Source organism: Sylvia atricapilla, chromosome 29 (assembly GCF_009819655.1).
Source record: "Sylvia atricapilla isolate bSylAtr1 chromosome 29, bSylAtr1.pri, whole genome shotgun sequence".
Taxonomy (NCBI): Eukaryota; Metazoa; Chordata; class Aves; order Passeriformes; family Sylviidae; genus Sylvia; species Sylvia atricapilla.
The window spans coordinates 465,153-488,030 of record NC_089168.1 but is presented as its reverse complement, the minus strand read 5'-3'; the positions used below and the strand labels follow the sequence as shown (position 1 = coordinate 488,030).

The 22,878-nt window shown below is 66.1% G+C and overlaps 4 protein-coding genes across 6 annotated transcripts in view; all 4 read right to left on the bottom strand.

The window, feature by feature from the left end:
- The window catches only part of KMT2D (lysine methyltransferase 2D), a 28,311-nt gene extending 21,316 nt beyond the window's left edge, over positions 1–6,995 (bottom strand). The window contains exons 1-16 of one of the 2 annotated variants that reach the window (XM_066337621.1): positions 6,918–6,995; positions 5,381–5,459; positions 5,183–5,309; positions 4,848–5,098; positions 4,670–4,767; positions 4,412–4,577; positions 4,125–4,290; positions 3,927–4,041; positions 3,681–3,847; positions 2,680–3,551; positions 2,303–2,437; positions 1,349–2,211; positions 1,019–1,132; positions 592–702; positions 386–490; positions 10–191 (exon numbers count right to left, since the gene is read on the bottom strand). In XM_066337621.1, the coding sequence (XP_066193718.1) occupies positions 10–191; positions 386–490; positions 592–702; positions 1,019–1,132; positions 1,349–2,211; positions 2,303–2,437; positions 2,680–3,551; positions 3,681–3,847; positions 3,927–4,041; positions 4,125–4,290; positions 4,412–4,577; positions 4,670–4,767; positions 4,848–5,098; positions 5,183–5,309; positions 5,381–5,429 (3,521 nt within the window). In that variant the 5' untranslated portion in view covers positions 5,430–5,459; positions 6,918–6,995. The remainder of the gene's footprint in view (positions 1–9; positions 192–385; positions 491–591; positions 703–1,018; positions 1,133–1,348; positions 2,212–2,302; positions 2,438–2,679; positions 3,552–3,680; positions 3,848–3,926; positions 4,042–4,124; positions 4,291–4,411; positions 4,578–4,669; positions 4,768–4,847; positions 5,099–5,182; positions 5,310–5,380; positions 5,460–6,917) is intronic. The other variant, XM_066337622.1, reaches the window with a different exon arrangement.
- Positions 6,996–8,301: 1,306 nt separating this feature from the next.
- RHEBL1 (RHEB like 1) lies at positions 8,302–9,875 on the bottom strand. Its single transcript, XM_066337409.1, has 3 exons — positions 9,743–9,875; positions 9,297–9,379; positions 8,302–8,823 (listed from the first exon to the last, which is right to left on the bottom strand). The coding sequence occupies exons 1-3, from the start codon at positions 9,852–9,854 to the stop codon at positions 8,737–8,739; spliced, it is 282 nt and encodes a 93-aa protein (XP_066193506.1). The 5' UTR covers positions 9,855–9,875; the 3' UTR covers positions 8,302–8,736.
- Positions 9,876–11,118: 1,243 nt separating this feature from the next.
- DHH (desert hedgehog signaling molecule) lies at positions 11,119–15,455 on the bottom strand. The gene is made up of 3 exons (XM_066337623.1): positions 14,918–15,455; positions 13,159–13,420; positions 11,119–12,563 (listed from the first exon to the last, which is right to left on the bottom strand). The coding sequence occupies exons 1-3, from the start codon at positions 15,227–15,229 to the stop codon at positions 11,896–11,898; spliced, it is 1,242 nt and encodes a 413-aa protein (XP_066193720.1). The 5' UTR covers positions 15,230–15,455; the 3' UTR covers positions 11,119–11,895.
- A 1,640-nt stretch (positions 15,456–17,095) lies between these two features.
- Positions 17,096–22,868, bottom strand: LMBR1L (limb development membrane protein 1 like). Of its 2 annotated transcripts, XM_066337687.1 has the most exons (17): positions 22,629–22,868; positions 21,024–21,108; positions 20,691–20,727; positions 20,401–20,540; positions 20,202–20,305; positions 20,007–20,133; positions 19,828–19,896; positions 19,607–19,671; positions 19,413–19,488; positions 19,217–19,300; positions 18,922–18,998; positions 18,762–18,839; positions 18,595–18,668; positions 18,400–18,490; positions 18,119–18,185; positions 17,867–18,028; positions 17,096–17,779 (listed from the first exon to the last, which is right to left on the bottom strand). In XM_066337687.1, the coding sequence occupies exons 1-17, from the start codon at positions 22,698–22,700 to the stop codon at positions 17,721–17,723; spliced, it is 1,467 nt and encodes a 488-aa protein (XP_066193784.1). In that variant the 5' UTR covers positions 22,701–22,868; the 3' UTR covers positions 17,096–17,720. The 2 variants fall into 2 exon arrangements, with proteins under 2 accessions (XP_066193784.1, XP_066193783.1); XM_066337686.1 differs by having other exon boundaries at positions 17,096–18,028.
- Between the last annotated feature and the right edge of the window lie 10 nt (positions 22,869–22,878).

Genomic DNA, 22,878 nt, shown 5'->3' with positions numbered 1-22,878 from the left:
CACACACACCACTTGCACTTCCAGCCGCCCTTGGGCACAGTCTGCAGCGGAGGGTCCAGGCAGTAGGTGTGGTAGCTGATGTCACAGTCATCGCAGAGCAACAGGCGCGAGGGGTCGGAGGCTTTGCCGCACACCTCGCACACGATGCACTCCACGCAGCGCCAGCCCTTCAGCAGCATCACCTTGGTGATCTGGGGACATGGGAGGGCAGCCACGTGAGCCACGGGGTCCCCAGGCTCGGTGTGGTTGTGGGGGACATGCCAGGGCTTGGCATGGGCACACCAGAGCGCAACTCAACACACGGACATGCCAGGCATGACCTCGTGTGTCCCTGGGGGGCACAGCAGTCCTGGGGTGGGGCCAGGGTCCTGGGCCCCCTCCTCACCTTGCTGTTGACACAGTAAGGGTGGTAGCACTGAGAGCACTGGGAGCAGGCAAGCAGGTGCCCCTCTGCCCCACGCCCGAAGCTGCCGCACACCACGCACATATCCTGGGGGGGAGAGGTCGTGAGTGAGGAGACAGTGGCTGGCTGAGGAGAGACAGAGTCTGTCCCACCCTGTCCATCTGTCTGTCCTGCCGTGCCCTGGTTACCTGCATGAGCACAAACTTGTCTGTGTTGGAGAAGAGGACAACCGTGTTCTGCATTGTGTCATCATCGTCCTCATCCTCCTCCTTGCTGGGCGAGCTCTCCACATCAGCGAGCTGAGGACAGAGGGGGAGGCTCAGCACTGAGGACACCCTCTCTGTGCAGTCTGGGGGCACGAAGAAGACGAAGGGGCAGCAGAACTCCTCCCCAGGGGGAAGCTCCATATCTGCTCTATGCTTTTTTGGTGAAGCCCCCAGACTCAGCAAAGGCCCAGGCAGTTCCACCTCCCATGAGACCCCAATCCACCCCACGTAAAGACTTAAGTCTTTCCAGGGAAGGGATGATGGGGAAGGGAATGGGGGAGAGTCTCAGCTCTCCGCCTAACAGCTCAAGGATTCCCCGGACCCCACCTCTGTCCCAGCCCAGCCTTACTGCTAAGGTGTCAACAGACGAGGTGGTCGACTTCAGGCGTGCACGGCCCCGGCCTCGGCCCCCATGGGACCCACCTCGGGGGCGTCTCCGCCCAGGGAAGCTGCTGCTGCGACCCTGTGGCCAAGGGGAGAGGGGAGTTACAGCACCAGGGGGCCCAGTGGGACCCCCATGTCAGGGCAGCAGAGGGGCACTGCCCCCATCCCACCCCACCACGTGCTCAGCCTTCACCTACTTGCTGCTTGGGCAGCCCAGGGAGGGGACATGGCTGCAGCAGGTTTCTCAGGGTGAAGGGGTCCCCCCAAAATTTGGGTCAGTGGTGTCCCTCCGTACCTGCTTGACACGGGAGCGTCCTGGGGAGCTGCGGCGCCGGCTCTTGTCCCCGTCACCCTTGGCTGCTGGCTCGAAGAGCAGCGAGTCATCAGTCTCAGCACCCAGAGGCAGTGACCCAGCATCCTCCTTCTGCAGGCTGGCGTCAGCCGAGGCCGGGCCCAGCTCAGGGGACAGCGATCCCCCGCCCTCAGGGTCTGGGGACCCCAGCAGTGGCTCCGAGCCGGGGAAGCTGCTGCTCGTGTCCCCCTGGCTCAGGTTGGAGATCTCGTTGAGGATGTCGGGCCGTGGGCGCAGTGCGGGGGGCTCGGGGCACCCCTCGTCCCCGTGCCCCAGCAGCTTCTCGCTGGTAGTGCACACCTCCATGGGGGTCTCAGGGCCCAGCTCCTCTGGTTCCAGGAGCAGGGGGGACCCTGAAGGGGACCCCTTGACTTCAGGGTCCCCCCCAGCCCGGCCTTCTTCCAGTGCATCCTCCTCGCTGAGTGGTGGGGAGCTTCCACTGGTGCCTTCCCTCTCCAGCCTCGGTGCCTCTTCTTCCTCCTCTTCCTCCTCCTCAGGTAGGCCTGGGAAGGGCCCCAACTCAGGGGCTGGGCTGCCATGGGGGGCATCTCCAGGGGGGCTGGCTGGGGACTCCCCCTCGCCACCGGCCATCTCCATCTCCTCCTCCTCGGGTGGCTCGGTGGGGGCCAGAGTGACAGCAGGGGAGCCCAGGGGTGGCGGTGGGGAGCCAGGGGGGTCAGTGTCCATGGCGGTGCCAGGGCTGCCAGGGGGCTCAGGCAGAGCTGGAGTGGGGGGCTCGAGCACCTCGTCCTCCTTGGCATCAGGGGAGGGGACTGGGGTCCGTGCAGGTGAGATGGCACGGAGAGCTGGAAGTAGAGAGGGGAGAAGAGTAATTTCACAGCCCACCCAGAGACATCCACCCTCCCAGTCCCAAGCCTGGTGTTTCCCCAGACCCACCTGGGGGAGCTGAGGGTGGAGGTGTCATCTCAGGGGGCAGCGAGGGCTCTGGCTCCAGCTCCATCTCCTCCTCAGGGAGCACCGCTGGAGCCAGGGCCGGTGCTTCCTCTGCCACTGTGACCTCGGGAAGGAGACCTGCGGGGATGGGGATGGGTGAGGGGGTCCCCTCCACTCCCCTCTGCCACCCAGCCTGGGATTAAGAGGGAGGACTCTCTCCCAGATCCCCCAATACCCAAAACCAGGGAATTAACACATAAAAAAAGGAGGAATACAGGGATCAGGCAAAGCCAGGGCTGGGAGAAGCTCCAGTGCAGGACCTCCACACCCACTGGAGACAACAGGAGGGGAAAGAGGACAGTTAAGAGTCCCCAAATTACCTGGTGGTTTCAGGTCCTCCTCGGGGGGCAGCTCGCTGGGGATCGGCTCTTCAGGGGGCAACTCAACAAGGGGGGGCTCTTCAGGGCTCAGCTTCTCGGGGGACAGCGCTTCAGGAGGAGCTTCCTTGGGGAGCAGCTCACTGGGGGCCGGTTCACTGGGGGGCAGCTCATCGGGGGGCAGCTCCTCGAGGGGCAGTTCCTTGAGGGGTGACTTGAGGGGCGGCTCGTCGAGGGGCGGCTCGTCGAGGGGCGGCTCGTCAAGGGGAGGTTTGGGGGGTGACCCATTGGGGGGCAGCTCGTCAGGGGGTGATTTGTCAATGGGCAGTACTTCGGGGGGTAGCTCATGAGGGGGTGACTTTTCAAACGCTGGTTTCTCAGGGGGAATCTCGGCAAGGGGAGGGATGTCGAGGGGCTGCTCATTATGGGGTGGTTCACTGGGGGGCAACTCCTTAGGGGAGGGTCTGTCAGGGGGCAACTCTGCAAGGGATGGTGTCTCGAGGGGCAGCTCCTCAGAGGGAAGCTCCTCGGGGGGCAGCACGAGAGGAAGGGGCTCCTCAGGGGGCTGCACATCAGGAGGCTGAATGTCAGAGGGCTGCGTTTCAGGGGGCGGCTGATCAAGGGGCAGTTCATCAGAGGGCAGTTCTTCGGGAGGTTCCTCACTGAGGGGCGCCTCCACAGAGGCCACCTCGCCAGGAGGAGACTCGGCATTGCCTGGGGGAGCCTCCTTGGGGTCTGGGGGTGCCTCTTTGGGGTCTGGGGGGGCCTCGTTGGGGTCCACGAGGGGCTGTGTCTCCTCATCGACCCTCACAGGCTCCAGCTCAGGCGGGGGCACAGGCGCATCCATCGGCTCACTGGGGACAGGGGACTCTGACCTGGGATGGGGGAACCTGGGTGAGGGGACAGCACTCAGGCCACCCCATCCCCAGGGCTGTGGGACACATCTCCCAACCCACAAAGGGCCTGAACCTCCCCTCTAAACCCGCACCCCCATCCCCACTCACATCTGGGCAGGTGGGCTGGGCCGTGGTGAGTGTTCTGGTGCCATGGGAACATCGCCTGTGGCACGGTGCCGCTGGCAGTTCTCACACACTGCAGACCCTGGGGACCACTGGCAGCTGGAGTCAAGCCCTGTGGGGTGCTGGCCGCAGTCTGAGCAGACCCAGCAGTTCTGAGGGGAAAGCAGAGACATATCAGGGGGTGCAGTGGGGGGCTGGCACCCTGCACCCCCGAGCGAGAGCAGGACATACCTTGCACTTCCAGGAGCCGGTGGGGAGGTCCTGGGGGGCTGGCTCTATGCAGGAGGTGTGGTAGCCCTTGTCACATGCCTCGCACACCAGCATCGCAGAGTCCCGGCTGGGCTGCCTGTGGGGCACAGGAGGGGAGTGAGGGCTGGGACCCCTCCTTGTGTGCACACCCCACTCCTCACTGCAGGGCTGGGGGCTCACCTGCAGGTTTGGCACACTTTGCACTGGGGGCACTGCCAGCCCGAGCGCTTGCGAGGTGTCAGGGCGATGTCCAGGCAGGCCCCGTGGAAGTGCTGTCCACAGCTGGTGCAGAACACCAGGTCCTGCAGGTCGCCCGGCCCGTTGCACACCGAGCACCGCGCGTCCTCTGTCAGCCACGAGAGAAGGGGGTCAGGGCTGTCTACTCAGGGGATTCTACCCTGCCAGGACCCCTTGCCAGGGCAGGGGGGGTCTCAGCACCCAGGGGTGGTGTCCCCAGCCTCACGCACCCATGTCCACGGCCTCGGCCACGTGCTCGGGGCAGAGCAGCCGCAGGGTCTTCATGGACTGGAAGCAGCTGCTGGCGGCGGCACAGGGGAAGTGGTAGAGGCGGGAGCAGCCGGCGGCCGCCCGGCACGGGATGGTGGCCCCCGCCCGCCCGCAGCATTCACATTTCTGAGGGCAGAGGAGTCCAGGGGGTCAGGGCTGCTGCAGGGGAGCCAAACCGAGCCCCTGCCATCCCCCCAGACCCCTCAGAAAGTGCTCACCTGTGAGATCCCTGAGAAAACAGCTCTGGCCACGTCAGCCACCTCCTGCCCTGCACCAGCCGCCCAGGCCGCACACCAGTGGTGCACCCAGCAGTGCCCTGTGGGGAGAGGGCGTCAGGGACAGCCTGGGGACACCCAGGTGGCAGGATGGGGACACTTGTGCTGTGACCACACTCACCTGTCGGCTCAAAGAGCTGCACTGGGGTCACCCCCTCGGAGAAGCCGATCTGTGCCAGGCCGTCACCCGCCAGCTCTGGCTCTGGGGGAAGCTGGCTGGGCCCTGGGGGAGGCTGGCCAGGCCCATCAGGGGGCTCGTGGCCCACCAGCCGCTCGGGCCAGTCGGGCACCGGCTCGAAGCGCTGCAGCTCCCGCTGCCCGTGTAGGCTCCAGTCCCCACAGTTGCAGAGGGCACAGCGGCGGCCCAAGGGGCTGGGAGAGGACAACGGGGGATGTCAGAGATATTTAGGACCCCCCCAATAGCTCCATGCCACTCCCAAGTCCACCCACCCTCACCTGCCAGCCTCGGGAGGTGCCTCCATGCCCGTGCTCTCCAGCTCTGGCCCTGCAGAGGCTCCTTCGGGGGGTTTCAGGGGGTCCCCCTCGGCGCTGCCCATCTCCTCTGAGGCCATGACCCCATCGGCTGTGGGGAGAGGGGGTGTCACCACCACAGGGGAAACAAGAACAGGTCCCCAAAGTCCTGCCCTGGCTCACCTGGTGCGGCTGCATCCTTCTCCTCGCTGGGCACCTTCTGTTCGTCCATCCTGCCTCCGGCGTTCCTGGGGGGCCACAGCTGTAGGGGGTACATCCATCAGCACCAGGCATGATGACACCTTCCCCAGCACCCTTCAGTTTATGACTCTACTCAAAGGACACGGCAGCATCTTCCCATCGCTCTCCCCAAGGCAATTTGCAGGTTCTGGGACTGGGAATGTCCCCCAGGAGCAGGGGGTCGCTCCCTGCTCCCAAGGGGTCCAGGAGACCCCCTGGCGTCACCCATCACCCTCTGCCCCCCAGGTTCTCCCCAAGTCCAAGCAGTGACACCCCAACATATCTGGGGCAACCAAACCCCCAAGTGACCTCGATTAAACGCCAGGGGGAAGTGGGATCAGTAACCCTGACTCTATCACACACTGACGCCCCAGGGAGTCACCAAGACCCCTGAGGAGCCCTAAAGAGCACACCCAGTGCTCACAGCAAAGCCGGGACCCCCCAGTGCCTCCCACGGAGGGGATCTTCGGGAGGAGCTTGGGATGCAACAGAAAACAGCATCTCCACCACCAGCATTTGCCTGTGCCCCTACTTCCTCAGGCCCAGCACCAGTCCTGCACAGCACAGGGGGTCCCGGCATAGGTATGGGGAGAAGACTCACCCCAAAACACGACACACAAAACTGGGGGGGGGGGCATGCCCCGATCTGCAGCCTCCCCCTCCCAACCCTGCCTCATGTACACCCCAAAAACCCAAGGGGGCTCCGGCACCAGGGGGGCAGTGAAAGGGCCCCCGAAGCTGACCATGAGGCACACAGGGGCTGAGGGGGGAGGCCTGAAGGGACCCGCGGGCACGGGGCGAGCCCCGAGGCAGACTGCAGGGCACCAGGGAGGGGACGACGCGCCGGGGCAGCGCCGACCCCCCCAAAACCCGGGACGGCGCGGGGAGGGCGGAGAGAGCCCCCGGCGGGTCCCGGCCGCGGGGCACGACCGTCCTGTCCCACCGAGCGCCCCCCGCCGCAGGTCCCGGTGGGCCCGGGCGGATTCGGGCCCTTCCCGGAAAGGCTCCGGGGCCGGGGGCATTCGGGCCCTCCCGGGAAAGGCTCCGGGGCCGGCCCGCGCCCCCGGCCGGCCCGAACCACCACGCGGGGACACCCCCACCCCAAACCCTCCCCGGTGCGCCCGGGCCACGCTTCCCCCCGCTCCCCGGTACAACCGGGGGGTCGAGCCGGCCAAGGCCCCGATCCCCGGCCCACCGCGGCCTACGCTGGCACCGGCACCGGGCCCCGAGCGATGGGCCCGGCCGTACCTGCGCTGCAGCCTCCCGGGCCCCACCGGTACCGGACACAAAGGCGCGGGAGCCGCGCTCTGGGCCCGGCCCCGGTCAGGCCTTACCGGGAGCGGCGGCACGGCGGAGGCGGCGCGGCCCGAGCCCGCACGACCGCGGGGCCGCTCCTTCCGGGGCCGCCGGGGCCCGTCCCGCCCGCGCGGGCCCCCCGGCGGGGCCGTTTGCACCCCCGCGCCCCCCGCCCGGTGCTCACCCCCGCGGCCGCCCTACGCCGACGGGCCTCGGGGCGCGGGGCGTTCGGTGCTCCCCGGCGCGGCCATTTCCAGAGGAAAGTAGGTCCCGCCGCCCGCCCCCGCCCCGCCCCGCCCCGCCCGCCCCGCCGGGGCCGCCGCCGCGCTGGGTCCTAGGGGGGAGCCGCGGACCGGGGGGCGCCGCCGCTCCCGCACTACTTTGGGCGGCGGGGGCTGCGGGCGGAGGGAGACGGTGCGCGGCAGGCGGGCGCTGCGGCCGCGGGGGGGGTGCGGGGGGTGTGACGGCGCGCGCGCGGCCGCAGTGCACGCTGCCGGGCGGGGCGGGGGGGAGATCCCTCCGCCGCGCTTAACCCCGGCGGCGCCGGGGCGGGAGCGCACGTGGGCACCGAGGGGGCGGGGCCGGCCGCGCGAGGCTCCGCCCACTCCCGGGACCGGCACCGGGGCGGCCCCGAGGGTGGACAGAGGGATCCTTCCGGGACCGCGGTGGCCACGGGGGTACAGGAAGGGAGGGAGGGTGGGCTGCGGGATGGGGTCCCTCGAGCGGCCGGCGGGAGCGGAACTGCCCACGGTGCTCCGGGCCGGCGTCTCCGTTATCAGCCGCTGTGTCCGGTCCTAACATTCCCCGTAGCAGCTGTCGGGACCGGTCCCGGTGTATCCGGAACAGCTGCTGTGTCCGGTGCGGGTGTCCCCGGAGCAGCCGCTGTACCGATCCTGGAATCCTCGGTAGCGGCCGCCGTGCCCGGTCCTGGGGTCCCCGGTAGCGGCCTCTACACCCCGTCCTAGTGCCCGCTCACGGCCACCGCGTGCTGCTACTGAGCCACGGTCCTGCACCACGCGCGCCCGGTTCCGGTATCCCCGGAGCAGTCGGTCCTGCTCCCCAGCACACGGTCACCGTGACCCCACGCACACCCCTCGACACACCCCGTGGACCCCAAACTCTAAGGAGCACCTGGAGCCGGTACCCCCCGTGTGGGGCCACATCAGCCCCTTCGGACCCTGAAGCTCCCCGGGGAGGGTCAGACCCAGGGTCCCCAGGAGACCAAATTCCCAGACCCAGAGATATTGGAGGGTTATAAAGGGGGTGCAGCCCCTCTGAGCCACTGGGCTGCACTACCCTGGCCCCAGCACCCCAATAGCCCACTTCCACCCCGCAGCAGCTCCTGTTCCTCTTTTACCACCATAATTGGGTAATTAGCAATAATTAGCCCGACTGGGTGGAGATAAGCCACAAGGGGAACTGCAGCCAGAGTGCCCCCCCCACACTCACGAAGCAGGAGATGAAGTTCTTAGGGAGAGAAATGGGGGGGACAGGACTGAAGGACCCCCCAAAGGTCCCAGTGAGGCCCTTGGGGTGCTCAGCCCCACAGCACATCCAGGGTTGGACAGACCCCTGTGCTGTGGTCTTGGAGGGGGCCTCACATGCTGCCTCCTCCCCCAGCAAGGAGCAGCCCTCCCCAGTCCAGGGGTTTACAGACAAAACAACGTTTAATTGTTTCAGCCCTGACTCCCACGGGTCCGGCCCAGCCGGACTGCGGCCCCACGCTGGGAACAACACCAGCATTCAGCCCTGGTTGCCACAGCACGAACGGCCCAGACCTGTCCTTGTGCATGTGGGGGACAGCAGTGATGAGCTGGGGGGCTCCTGGCTGGGACAGAACCCCCAGTCTGCTCCCAGACCCCTGTGAGCCCCACTGCCTGTGTAAAGTGAGGGGTTCCGAACCACAGCAGGACCACGTGGCTCCCCCAAAGCCACTGCCGTGGTCAGGGTGAAGGTCCTGGGGAAGGGTCTGGTGAATCCAGCGTCCTGCCCCATCCCAGGGATCACATCAGGCAGCAGCTGGATCTGCCATAGGAATTCTCCATCTGGTTGATCTCCTCAATGAGCTTCATGAAGATTCCCATGGTCACCTGAGGATGAGGGGACATCAGTGCCAGCACATTGGGAATCCCACTCCCAACCCTGGGTGGGCTCCGTCCCCCAGACCTGGCTCTCCTTGGCTGAGGAGTCGAGGAGAATGTACCCCCATGGCTCTGCCAGCCTCTTCCCCTCATGTCCTCAATTCCCAGCTGAGGACACAGCAGGGGATAGACAGGATGTGCCACTGGGACACACACTGGGACCCCCAGAACCTCCTTTATCTCTGTAGGGTCTGCCTTGTTCCCCAGCAGTACCACGGGCATGCTGCAGGCACAGGGAGGATCAGGGCTCAGACCACCCTGGGCCTCCCTCCTGGGAGGGACAGCACCTATCCTGTCTTTCCTCAGCTCTCATACAGCTTGCTGTGGAGGGTCTTGACCACCTGGAAGCTGTGGGGACAAGGGGACATCCAGGCACTTCTCCCCCCTGAGAGGTCTCCCTGTCCCAGGCGACTCATCCTCACCTCTGCAGGGATGTTACTGAGTGGACCAGGACCTAGCTGTGGATGCTGATGATGAAGGAGTGCGGCAGGATGGTGTACTTGTCCTGGGAGGAAGGGGAGACAAAACCAGTGGCAGGTGGGGCTGGGAGTCCACAACAACACCCCCAGATGCCCCAAAATGCCTCAGGAGCTCAGCCTTGCCCACCACCGCTGCCTTGTAGGCTGCAAGGGTGGCACCAGGTCAGGGGGCTGCCTGGGACCCCCAAATCCTCCCCTCAAGGCTCAGTCAGACCCATTTCCACCTCATCCCAGGGGCACCTCAGCCCCCAGCAAAAGGTTTTGGGGCACAACCCACCCCCCAAAGAAGCAGGGGCACGTGTGTCCTCATCATGTGGGGCCCCAAAGTGGTATCAGGAAGAGGGTCCCCGGGTAGGCAGCCCCCACCCACCTTCCCACGTGGGACTTACTGCTCTCTACCGTGGGCTCGTAGCACTCCACGAACTTTCCCTCCACGAATTGGTGGGCCATGGAGGTTTTACCTGGGTAGGGGGAAATAACAAGGCTGGGTGGTCCCGGCATCACCCCGGAGGCGGACGGGAACAAGGGCTACAAAGGACAAGGCCCCGGGTCCACAGAGGGTCCCGGAGACGCTGCCCAGGCTGAACACGACCCCAACCCCCACTTGGGGTGGGGACCCCTCCGGTGAACCCGCTGTCCCCGGTAATTCCTGGTGGAGCAGCCCCGCTCTCACGCACCCGCCGAGCAGAGACCCCCCGGAGGGCAGGGCCGCCTTCCCCAGAGGGCAGCCCCCCTCTCCGGAGGGCAGGACACCCCGAGGCCGAGTCCCCCCGCACTGACCCACGGCTCGGTAGCCGAGGATGAAACTTTACGGTACCGACTGGGCGGCGCGGGCGGGCGCGGCAAACGGCGCAATAAAGCACCCGCCGTGCCGGGGGGCGTGGCCTCCGCCACTACACCGGCGGCCGCACGTGACCACAACACCGCCCGCCCGCTCCTATTGGCTGCGCCGGGCCGAGGGGGCGGGGCTTAGAGGCCGCGCAGGCGCATTGACCGGAGGGACTCTCCATTCATGAAAACGGAGGGAAGGGCCGTGGCCACGTGGTGGTCGCACATCTGAGCGGGAATGGGGCGGTGGGCGGGAGTGTCTTAGTCCTGTCCCCTTCATCCACCCGAACTTGTCCCGGCCCCGAGAGACCCGGGAACACACACACTCCTGCTCCCCGAGATCGCCACCGCGGCCTCCCTCGGCCCTAGGACCCTTGGGCCGCCAGGGATATTTCAGGATGTTTGACTCCTGCCCCAGAGATCCTGAGCCTCCCGCGATGCCCGACTCAAGCCTCAGGTACCCCCAGCCTGGGAATGCCCCGGTTTCCTGCAGTGCCCAACCCCAGCCCCAGAGACCCACAGGGATACCCCAGCTCCTGAGGGCTCCATTGCTATTCCCCTCACCAGAAGTTGAGTCACGAGGTTGTCTCCATCTGGCCAGGATTTGGAGGGGAAAGTGAGTTTTTTGCCCATCTGAGGGCCAGAAAGGCCAGGGGGAACTGGGCTCCCTACTCCAGCACCAGGGACCCCCAGAGCCCCAGAATGTCAAACCCCCAGGGATATGCCAGCCCTCTGCAATGCCCTACCCAGTTCCAAGATACCCCAGGCGGATACCCCAGCTGCTCAGGATGCCTGACCCACACCCCAGTGACCCCAGACCCTGGGATACTCCAGCCCCTCAGGATGCCAAACCCCCTGGGAGGGTCAATGAACTCCAGCCCCTCCAGACTCCCCAGTCCAGCCTCACATATCCCCCTACTTCCAGCCACAGTTCCAATTGGGCCATAGACTTCCTTTATTTTCCCAAACAATTAAATAGTAGTATTTCTTTTGGTTTTTTTAAACTGAAGTGGTTAAAAGCAGGCTGCCCCCTGCCCCATGGGGTGAGCCCCACTGCTGGGGCAGGCAGGCATGAGGGACATTTATATTACCATTTATAAATAGAAAAATAAAACTCTCAAGCAGGGTGGGTTAGCGGTTAGCATGGTTAGAGTTGGACCTGGCACGGGGTGCCCGTGCCCATGGCAGACACCCGGTGCCCATGGTGGACACCGCATCCAGCCGCCCTGTGGTGCAGGGACAAGGACACTGTGGGTGACAGGGACAGACCCAGAGCAGGGGGACGGGCAGGAACTGCTGCCAAGTGCTCAGTGCTGGGGTGTTTCTGGCATCCCCCCAGCTGGATTTGGCCCCAGGGCAGGATCTTGTGGCGCCTGGCTGTGGCTTGACAGCACCAACCCTGGCCCCAGCGCAGTGGTTAATAAAGCAATAAATACCGGGAGAACATGTGGGGGTCCAGGCGTGGGGTCCCAGCTGTGGGGGACTCTAGGACACAGGACAGGGCTGAGCCAAGTTCCTGGGCCACCCCGTGATACTCCATCCCATCCCCACCATCCTGTGCCCCAGGGCTGTGCTGAACCCCAACCTTCCCACAGCACCGGGGGTGCATGTCCCTGTCCCTGCTCCCCGGCTCCGAGCGATGCCCAGGGCTGGATCCTCCTCCTTCCAGCGTGCAGCATCACCTGCCATGTGGTAACTGGGGGGGCAGGGACCCCTACACCTGCAGGGTCTCATGGCCCAGCACGCCCCCGGCCAGCCAGTAGAGCAGGCGGGAGTACCAGTGCATGCCCACCTCCGGCACCGTCCCGTTGCCCACCTCGGGGTGCGCCGGCAGCAGCGAGAGCAGCCCGTGGAAGAGGCGGAGGGGGGCAAAAGCCCGGTGGGCCCAGCGGTGGCTCTCCAGGACGGCGTAGCAGGATGCCAGCACCCCATTGACCAGCAAGGTGCCGTGGGAGGTGAGAGGGGCAAAGACCCCCACGCCGTCCTCCCGAGAGACCCTCAGCACCCGCGTGGGGCGCAGGCCCTGCCCGCCAGCCCCGTGGGCCAGCACGGCGTCACCCGGGCGCACGCGGCGGGCGAAGATGGGCAGGAAGGCAGCGGAGCCGTTGGCTGCCCCTCGGGCTGCGAACACCAGGTGGGACGGGGTGAGGAGCAGCCGGCGCGCCGGGCTGGCCGTCTCGATGGCCACGAAGGAGGCACGTTGGCCCAGGTCGCGGTCAAGGAAAAGCAGCACCTCGGTGGGTACCAGGCGCCCGCCTGGCTCGGCGCCCAGCACCCAGTCACCCTGGCGCAGGTCAGCCAGGCCCCGGCGCTCGCCGCTCTCCAGCGTCACGGTGGCGTGGCCAGGAAAGCAGCCACCGGTGCGGACGGCCAGTGAGTTATCTGGGAGGATGGAGAAAGTTGTCGGTGTCCCCACCAGTCACCTCCACCGGGCCACCACCTCCAGAGGGGAAACGGCAAGCCCCAGACCCCCAAACCACCCCCGGAACAAAGCGGGTATTTTCCAAAGCTCCCCCAGTTCCTGCATGCAGCTCCTGAACGCTGCAGGGCCCCTTTGTCCACCCTGCACTGACGCCCTTTGTTCCGGGCTGGAACGGTGACATTTATGGCCATTTTCACTTTCTGTCAATTGTCATTTCTGGACTGGATGGGAACTGCCGGCTGGAGCAACTGTGGGGCCGGGGCCTGCGGGGCTGGAGGCTGCAGGGCTGTGGGGTTGCACTGCTGTTGCCCTCACCAGGAGCTGAACCACAAGGTTGTCTCCATCTGGCCAGAATTTGAAGGGGAAAATGAGGTTTTTGCCTATCGGGGTGCCAGCCGCTGGCTGAACCCACTGGGGCCGGACACCAACTGGAGCAATAATCCCACATGGATCCAGGGTGTCAAGGAGGAGCAGCAGGGGCTGTGAGGCTGTGAGCTGGGATGTTTATGGGGATGGCAGCCCCTTGCTCTGGTGGCAGCCCATTCCGTGTGGTACCTGCTTTGACGGAGACATGGATGTGAGCCTTGGACTCATAGTAGACCCAGTCGAAGCCGGCCTCCACAGCCAGGCGTGCCAGCATGCCGTACTTGTGGCGGTCGCGGTCGGACGTGGTGATGTCCAGCGCCCGGCCCTCGTAGTGCAGAGAGTCAGGGAGGTGGTGCCCATCCTCATCCCAGCCCTCCGTCACCCGCAGTTTCACCCCTGGCCACATGTTCATCACCGCGATGGCCAGCGAGTTCACACGCTCCTTGCAGCGCTGTGGGGACACGCCAGCACAGGTGTCACCTTCCCCGCGACAGACAGGGACCCCACAGGAACAGACAGACACACCAGGCCTGCAGAGGGCTTTGAGGGAGCCCAAATGGGGCTGCTGTGGGGGCAGATGCACCCGTCCAGGGTGCAGAGAGGGAGCTCACGGCCAAGCTGCCCCCTGCCTGGATGCAGGTTGAACGTTAACGTGCCCCCAGGTCCCGTGGTGGAGCTGCTCCACGGGCAGCTGGGCAGAACAGGCAAGGGACCGGGACGGGCACCGGGACGGTGTCACCTTCCCCGCGGCCACGGCCATGACTGATTAACCTGCTGAGGGGGCTGTGAAGCAGAGCTGGAGGCTGACCCTGAACCAGCCCCGAGTCCTGGCTGACGGGGAGAGCAGAGCGTCCCAGGCGGTTCTGGGGTCGCTCTCCCCATCAGAGCAGTGGCAGCATTACCATGGGGCGCAGGGGTCGGAGCTCCCCTCGTCCCCCCCCCGCAGCCGCTGAGGTCACAGCGTCCCTCGGTGCCCTCCCTTCCCCCGTTCAACAAAGCGGCTCCCGGGAGCGCGGGGCCGCGGGGGCGGCAGTGCGGGGCGCGGGCCCGGGGCGGCCGTGCCGAAGGGGGCGGCAGCGGCGGGGGGGCAGGAATGCGCTCGGCCCGGCCCGGCCCGGCCCGGCCCGGCCACAATAGGCGCTTTCCAGCCCGGAGCTGACCTCAGGCCCCGGGAATGCCGCCGCGGCCACAAAGAGTCCTTTCAGCCACCCGCACCCCGGGCCGGCTCCGCGCTTGCGGCTCCGCCAGCTCCGCCGCCCCGGCCGGGCCGCCTCCGCCGTGCCGGCTCGCGGGAGCTGCCGGCGCCGCCTGGACCACTCGCAGCATCCCCCGTCGCCATGGTGACCGCGGGGCCGCCCCTCGCCATGGCAACCGTGAGCATCCCGACGGGCGCGCGGCGCGTCCCGCGCTCCCGCCGCCCCGGATTCTCCCCGAGCAGAGGGGTACCGGGGGCTCCCCCTCCGTGCTGACCTTGGGGCCGGGTAGAGGAGGCGCTGGGGAAACGGAGCCACCAGTAGCTCGTGGCCCCGGTGACATCCCGTCCCGCTAATCCCCGACGGTCCAGAATGCACAACGGGACGGCACCTCCTCGTCCCGCGGTTCCGGTGCTGCCCCGCCGCTGCGAAGGGCCATGGAAGGGAGCAGGGGACGGGAGCGAGGTGCTGTGCGGACCGGGCAGGGACCCTGCACCCCGGGAGGCTCCATGCTCCCGGGGAAGCTCGGTGCCACTCGGGAGGATCCGTGAGCCCCGGGATTATCAGTGAGCCCTGGAGAGCATCGGTGGTGGCCGGGAAAGCTCCGTGAGCCCCTGAGAGGGTCGGTGCCGACTGAGAAAGGTCCATGAGCCCTGTCGAGGGTCGCTGTGATCCCGCCCGTTCCCCAGCCGCCCCCACGCCCCCGCGCCCCCGGTAGCGAGGCCGGACCGGGCCGGGCCGGGCGCAGCCCCCACCTCGGTCATGAGCCGGTCCGCCCCCGTGTTCTCCTCGTCCTTGAAGATGATGTCGGGGTTGTAGTTGGGCACCAGGTCCCTGAAGCGCTCCGAGCCCCGCAGCACTTTGCCCTCCGCCTTCCCGCTCGCCCCCAGCGTCTGCTCGGGCACGTTGGGCACGAACTGCTTGTAGAGCAGAGGCGAAAGCTGCCGCCGCCCCAGCCGCCGCCGTCCCACCGGTCCCCGACCCGGGCCGCAGCCCAGCACCGGCGCGGCCAGCAGGCAGGCGGCGAGCCCGAGCAGGACGAGGGCGAGCGGCCTCCACCGGGGCATCCCGCCCGTCGGGCCACGCTGCCTCCGCGGGTCCCGCTCAGTCGCCGGGGGCACGGGCGGCCGGGGCAGGCATGGTCCCGGTGTGGCGGCCCCGGGGCTTTTAGATGGTCGCGGTGCCAGGGGCGGGTCGGCGCCGTTTCCTTCTCACACCCACGGTCCCGTCGCTGCTGCGGGATCCGCGGCCGCTCGGGACGACTGACCACCCCCCCGTACCCCCCCGCTCCGGTGCCGCCACCCACTCGGTGCGCCGCCGGTTGCACGCCCACGGTGTCAGCACCCCCTCGCCTGGCGCTGCACCCCGGTCCCGGGAAGTCCCCGACACAGCCCCAGCCTTAGGGAAAGCCCTCGCAGAGCTGCGTCCCAGCACCGGTCACCGGCACCCGGCTTCGGGCACTGCCCTGGCACAGGCACTGCTGAGGCTGCCCTGGGACCGGCGCAGAGATCTTATCCCGAGTCCCAGTCTTGCTCCCCCTTCCCGTCTAAATCTCGCACTCTGATGCCGCCTCCTCTCCACGGTCCCGTCACTGCGCTCCGGTACCGGAACCCCCCCCTTATCTCATCAGATTCTGCTCCTGGGATCTCTCCTGTCACCGCCTGGTGGAATCGTGGAACCCCTCTCTCCCAGTCCCTGTCCCTCTTCTCCTCCCGCTGTCCCTTGCGGGGACCCTCGTTATTCTAAGGCTGTGCCGCAGGTATCCGCACCTGCTCCTTCCCCTCGGCACAGCCCCGCTCCCGGGACCCGCTCCCTGGCACTACCCCGGTCCCCTCTGTTCGGTCCGACCCACGGTCCCTGGCCCGGTTCCTGGCCCAGCCCCCGGTACCGGCTCCCTTGGGTGCTGCTCGGCACCGTGCGCCGCCCTCAGCCGCCCCGGCCCGGCTGCCCCCACCGCGGCCGCTCGGCTTCGGCGCTGGGCAGCCCCATCGGGCCCCGCCTCGGAGCCGGCCCCCGGGAGCGGCGACAGCGGCGGCCACATCCCCCGGGGCCGCCCCCGCCGGGCCGCCCTGCCCCGGCCGGCCCCTGCGCGCCCCGGCACCGGGGCATCACCGGACTGCACCGGCCTCCGCCGGGGATCCAGGGACCGCCGAGGATGGGGCCGGGCTGCTCCGGGATTGGCACCGCGTTCCGAGAGGGACATGGGCACGGGAGCGGGGCACCCCCGGGACCGTGTCCCCCGATGCAGCACCCCAGAGCTCCCAGCGGTACCGCGGGCCCCGGCGAGGGCAGGAGGCAGCAGCGGGGTAGTGGAAGGTTGAGAGCGGATCGGGGGGGTCCCGGCCGCCGCGGCCCCCCCACAGTTTCCCCGCAGCTCCTGTGCCAGCCCGGGGTGACTGGGAGGGGAGCAGGTCGCGGGGAAATCGCGGGCACCGATGGCCTCATTTCCTGCAATATAAAGCAGGTTTCCTGTGCTTCCTGCTCAGCCCCAGCCCGGGGGGGAGCGAGGGGGGGCCTGGGTCCCCCATCCCCGCCACAGGGGGACGGGGGGCGGCCTGGCTTGGCCCCAGCCACGGCAGGATGGGTGGGGGGCCGGTTCCCGGGGCAGTTTCCGCTCCGGCCGCACGACCCTCCGTCCCAGGAGGTAAAGTCTCTGCTTTGCCCCTCACTTGGGGGAGCTCAGCCCATACCATGAAGCCTCTCGGAGCCCCCCAACACCGCCGGGGTCCCTCAGCCCGGGCAGCAGGCAGGGAGCTGCCCTCGCCAGTGGAAGAAGCTCGTTAACCCCAACCAGGAAGAGGGTTAATTATGGTCCCATAGGTGCCATAAAGAGGGGCGGGACTGTGACCCCCCCCAAGGCAAGGACACCCCGCCCCTGCCCCTTTCCTACTCGGCCCTGCCCTCGGGAGGAATAAACCCCCCAGATTCAAGTGTTTTTATATAAAAAAAAATGCGTTATTTATTGCTCCAAACAAGTTCCATGGTAACAGAGACCCGACATACTCATCACATCAAGCTTCTGGAGTTGGGGGGCTCGTTCCCTGCACCCCAGGCCGCCCTGTTAGGGACTCCAAAGGCCTCAGGGTGGGGGGAACACAACCAGTGTCCCCCTGCAGAGTGACACAGGGATGGAGTGTGGAGTGACTCTGGGCAAGGGAGCACAGCACCCTCTCCCATAGTGTCTGGATAGTCCCTGGGTGAGGTGACGTTTAAAACTCGACCAGACCCCAGGGTGCAGCCGGGGGAGGTTGGGGGGAGCCTGGTCATTCTTGCACGAGGTATTTAAACAGGGGGTGGGGGGGCTGCAGCCAGCACAGCCTCGGGGGCGCCCCACACCCCTTGGGGAGGTGTGATGGGAGAGTGTGTGGCTCAAGGCCAAGGCTCAGTAGAACAACGCGCTGAGACAGAGCAAGGGGGGACAATTCCCAAAGGTGTCTCAGCTTTCCCTGAGGGGCTCTGATGTCCCTGAGGTACCAGGTGCTATCAGGGCCAGCTCTGTGGCTGGCAGCCACCCTGGGGGCCACCACAGCGGGGAGGACATGTCCCTGTCCCCCAAACTTAGCAGGGCTTGCTGCGGATCCGGCAGCGCGTCACGGGCAGCGGCAGCTTGTGCAGACCTGAACAGAGGGAAAGTGTGAGAGCCGGGGTGGGGGACAGGGGACACCCCAGCACCCATCCCTGTGTCCCCATGTCCCTGTCCTCACCAAAGGCACGGATGAGCTCGGCCTGGACTGCCCAGGAGACCCTTTTCACCAGGCACAGCGTGGTGAGCCCCGCAAAGCCCATGTTGTAGAGGAAGACGATGTAGAAGTTCCCCAGCCAGTTGAAGCGGCCAAAATCCCCCAGGAGATCAAAACGGGTGATCCCTGCACAAAGGTGGGGTACGCTGGTCAGGGCACCCCAATCTGGGGGACACCCCTATCCAGGCATCCCCCTGATCCCTCTGGGAGGCTCACCCAGTGTCCTGGAGAAGACGGGCAGTGCTGAGCTGAGCACCAGCAAGGAGACACAATTCCCGATGATCTGGGGAGAAGGAGGAGGTTTGGGAGGGGCACTGCTGCTGCAGGGGAACCCCCAACCTCGGGAAGGGGCTTTCCAAACGCCAGGGGCCCACTGGGGAGTCCTGCCTGGCTGTGGGACGCTGTCCTCCCACCTGAGGACACCACAGGGACACACTGTGGGGATGAGGGTCTTGCACCCCCCCAGGAGCCCCCCAGCCCTGTCCCGCTGCTCCCACCTTGGTGAGGGGGGTGTCCTGCCGCTCCGGCAGCAGGCGAGTGAACAGGGGGGAGCTGTAGAAGCCCACAACAGAGGAGACCATTAGGTAGCTGCAAGGATTGTTAAGGATGAAAACAGGACGGGATGGCGCTGGGAACAGTGTTGGGGACACAGGGGACTTCGCTGGGGACACAAGTGCCCGCCTGAAGGATACAAAATGAGGACGACCTGCAGTGCAGCTCCAAAGGAACCAAAGATGGAGAAGGAAACCTGGCCCAGGGATGCGTCCTGCAGGAAGAAGAGGGAGCAGATTGGGGAGGAATGGTCCCCAGACCAGTGAGGGACACCACCCTGAGCTGTCCCACGCCCCCACCCGGGTACCTGGATGCCCCGTGGCATTGCAGCATCATCCAGCAGCAGCTCCAGGACATGGAAGCAGACAATGAGCACAGAGATGCCCTGGGAGGAGCAGGAAGGGAGTGAGGGCAGTGGTGAGGACAAGGACAACCCCTAACGCCCCTGGGAGCCCAGGGCCACTCACTGTCAGTGCCAGGAGGCCCAGCATGGCCAGGGGGTAGCCCAGGTTCCTCTGCCAGGGCGACGCTCGGTGCCGCAGCTCTGTGGGGAGGACGTGCCCAGGTGAGAGGGGAGCACAGTTCCCCCCCCCAGGGCAGGACTGAGGGGGTCCCAAAGTGCTGGGATGGGGTGTAAAAGCCGCCACCCCATCTCCCACCCACCCTCTCTCCATAGAGCAGGGACTGCCAGGGACCCAGTGCTCCCAGTGCCAAGCTGGAGGGACACCAGTGTCGTGGCCTTCTCCCCACCAGGCTCCTCACCCAGCTTCCGCCTCTTGCTCTGGATGGCAAAGAATTGCTCCCGCAGCATCTCCATGTCCAGATTCAGCCAGCAGGAAGCTTTGCCTGCCAGGAGGGAGACCCAAGGGGCTCAGGGGGGATGAGGGCTCCTATGTGGTGGGGTAGAGGGGCCCCCAATCCACCCCATGCTCCCCTTTTCCAACCAGCAGCAACCCACCAGAGCGGATCCTGTGGGACACAGCGGCTTCCTCAAACCTTGTGCAGCTCAGCTGCTCATCCAGGTCTTCCAGGAGCTGGGGATGGGTGAGGAGCCTGTGAGTGGCTGCCCATGCCCAAGGTGGGAGACCAGGCAGCCCCGGGGGCAGTCACTCCCAAAGCTGGGGCAGAGGGACTGGGGGGGAAATGCCTTACCCGAGGTTTCACCAGGAGCTTCCCAGTAACAGTGAACATGATGGAGAGGCCAAAGGGGGTGCATACTGTGGTGGGAGAAGAGGCTGAACAGGAGGTGCCCCTCCATCCTACCCCTCCCCACACCCCCAGAAGGATCCTGGAGGCCTCAGCCATGAACCATGGCCTTTCCAGACCCCATTTGCATGGAGCACCACCAGGGCCCTCATGGGGACACGACTTACACAGCAGAAGCAGGACGCCAAAAAGCGAGATGCAGGAGTAGAGGTAGGGCAGATAATATTCCCAGAGATCTGCAGAGACAGCGGGATCAGGCCAGTGGCACTGGAGATCCTTTGTTCCATTCAGTGCCAGGGTCTGATCCTGGAGCAGGGAGAGCCCAGTGCACCCCAGCAGCACCCACCATAGAGTGACTGGCGACTGGCAGCGTCGTTGCCCACGATGGCAGAGGCCACCCAGACCATGCCCAGCACCAGCAGTGTCAGCAGCAGCAGCACCACCAACGTCTCATACACCCTGGCCATGATGCCCTGCAGGAGCTGGGTTAGCAGGGAGTCACAGAAGAGGGGACAAGGGGGACATGTGCAGGATCACCCACCTTCTTGGATCCTGCAAACCCTTCTGACTCAGTGAAGAAATATGCAAAGGGCATGAGGAAGACCAGGGACATATTGGAGAAGAGGAAGACCAAATTCCAGAGGCCTGGAAGAGGGGGTGCAGCATGGGGTGAGCTCCCAGGCAGGGCAACACTGACCCACAGATTTTGGGGACACCTCAGGGTCACCCCGTGCACCTACCATGAATGAGGGACCCGTTCAGCCACTGGATGTAGTAGTTCTGGGGGAAGGAGAGCAGCACCTCGTTGCTGATGATGGAGAAGGGCAGGAGGAGGACGGCCCCCAGTGCCACAGCCAGGGTGAAGGTACAGAGCTCCAACCTGCCAGAGGGACAAGCATCACCTCTGGGTCAGGGTTCCTCTGGGTGTCACAGCCCGGCTCTGCCCCCAGCGTCACCAGCACCCACAGGACGTGGTGTCCTGGCTGAGGAAGAGGCCGAATTTCAGGGAAGAGAACAAGCAGGAACTTACGCAATCTTGTTGACAGCAGCATCCTCGTCATCGTGAACTGTGGGGACAAAATCCCAAACCAAAGGGTCGGGGAGCATAGGGCTGCCCAGAGCATCGCTCCCTGCCCCCTGCCCAAGTTCTCCCCACTCCAAATGCTACAGAAATCCTCCCAAGGAAACTGGGCTTTGCTCCCACCTAGGGCAGCTGGCAGCAATTGGTGTCACGACAACCAGGCTGTGGCAGGACCAGGGCTCCTGGAGGAGGCCAAAAGCAACGGAGGAACAGGAAGAACCCTCGGGAGGCTGAATGTGGCTGTGAAGGACCGCGTGGCTCTGGCAGCTCCCGCTCTCTTACCTGCTGTGAAATCCGTGTGCTTCTTAAAGTGGGTTATGATGAAGTGGCAGAGGATGTAGAGGCTGGCGAAGAGCAGGGCACAGATCTGTGGGCAGAGGAGTGTGGGCAGTGTGGGCATGCCCTGAGGGCAGCACTCCTATCCTGGCTCCCACCCCAGGTGATGCCGCCAACCGTGGGGCATGTCAGCTCCACCCTATTTGTTTTTCCACTCCTGGCCCTGGTTACACCTCACTCGTGTGCTCGGATGGATCTGTTCAGTGGGGGCTGCACACAAGGTTCACACATGGGTGCCCACAAGCTGGCACAGCACCCAGGCCAGGGGGCTGAGAGCCCACCCAAGAATGTCTGATCAGTCCATGCCAACAAATCTGTGACCCCGTGGGACATCCCTGAGCTGCCCGATCCCACAGCCCTAGCTGGCAGCAGCAGCCAGCAGAGCCACGGGAACAGCCTTGAATGAGGCGCCAAGGATATCTGCGGTGTTCCTCCCGCCCCCGCAAGAACGCCGAGGTCAAGCCAGAGCAGGCGATGTTCAGGGAACACGGCGACCTTTCATCCCACTGGATACACGTCAGGATGAGGAAAGGTCACTCGGATCCTCCACCTTGGCACAGGTGCAGTGGGGAGCCGCTGTGGCACCTCCCTTCTGCCTGACCGGGGGTGCTCTGGCCCCGGCTGAGGGTCCCCAGGATCTGCCAGTGGGGTGGCAGGGAGCCCCCAGAGATGGCCCAGCTCTGAACTCCCAGAAAGGCAGTGCCCAGCAGGTCTTTCTGCTCCTGCTCCCACCCAGCCAAGGGTCTCAGGCCACAGGTTCCCTCCTGCCATGGGCTGTACCCCACAGACCAGTGCTGTGCCTGGTGAGGGGACCCCCACCACCATCTGTACTCAGTGAGGTCGGGCCAAGTCAGTTTTGTGCTGCCTGTGCCAAGCCAGGGGCTCCTGGGTGAGATGCAGCTCCCGAGGATGGAGGTCTGGGGGGATGCTGAGATGCTGAGCTCTGGCCACCAGGTCCTCCCTGTGGGCACCGAATATGGCACCGAGGCTGCAGCAAGGTGCCCTCGGCACTGCCGGTGCCAGCCCACTCGGCTGCCCTGCACTCAGCATCCCAAAGGCCCAGAGGAGATGCCAGGACCAGGACATCGAGGTCATCTCCATCCCTGAGCCTGTCACGGTGGGAGCAGAGGAGCAGACCCAGCTGGCTCCCTCTGTGGTACCCGAAGTTTAGGGGACTCCGTAGGGTCCCTTCCTGCCGACACCGAGCTGCTGGCCTGGGGACAAGGAGCCTGGCATGGGGCTGGCCCGGTTCTGACACCACCACAGCCCAGCACCCACAGCCCTCCCAGCACAACGGGGCCGCAGCTGGAGCCGGCACAGGGGTCTCGGCAGGGGCTCAGCAGGGTCCAGCCCTGGCACCCCGCTATCTGCCGGGCACACGCAGCCGAGGCGGCTCTGGCCCCGATAAGGACGGGGTGTGGAGAGCTGCCACCGGAGATCCCCACGGTCCCATAGACGGCTGCGAGCTCCCAGCCCCCCTCCCACCTCTCCTCGCCACACCAGGCCCCTTCCCCCTCCCGCCGCCCCTCACCGCGGCCCCCGGCTACTCACAATGCACTCGCGGACCCTCTCGTGGAAGAGCTGCTCCCGCACGGCCAGCGCGTCGTGCTCCAGAGGGGCCATACTGCGGCCAGCATGGCAGGGCCGGGCGGGGCTGCTGCGGGCAGGGGCAGGACGGCAAGGCCGGTACCGCCAGCCCGCTGCAGCCTCTCCGGTACCGCCGGGAATCGCCGCTCTGAGCCCGCCGCGTCCGACCCAGCGCCGCGCCGGCCCCGCCCCTTCCCGTGGCCCCGCCCCCGCG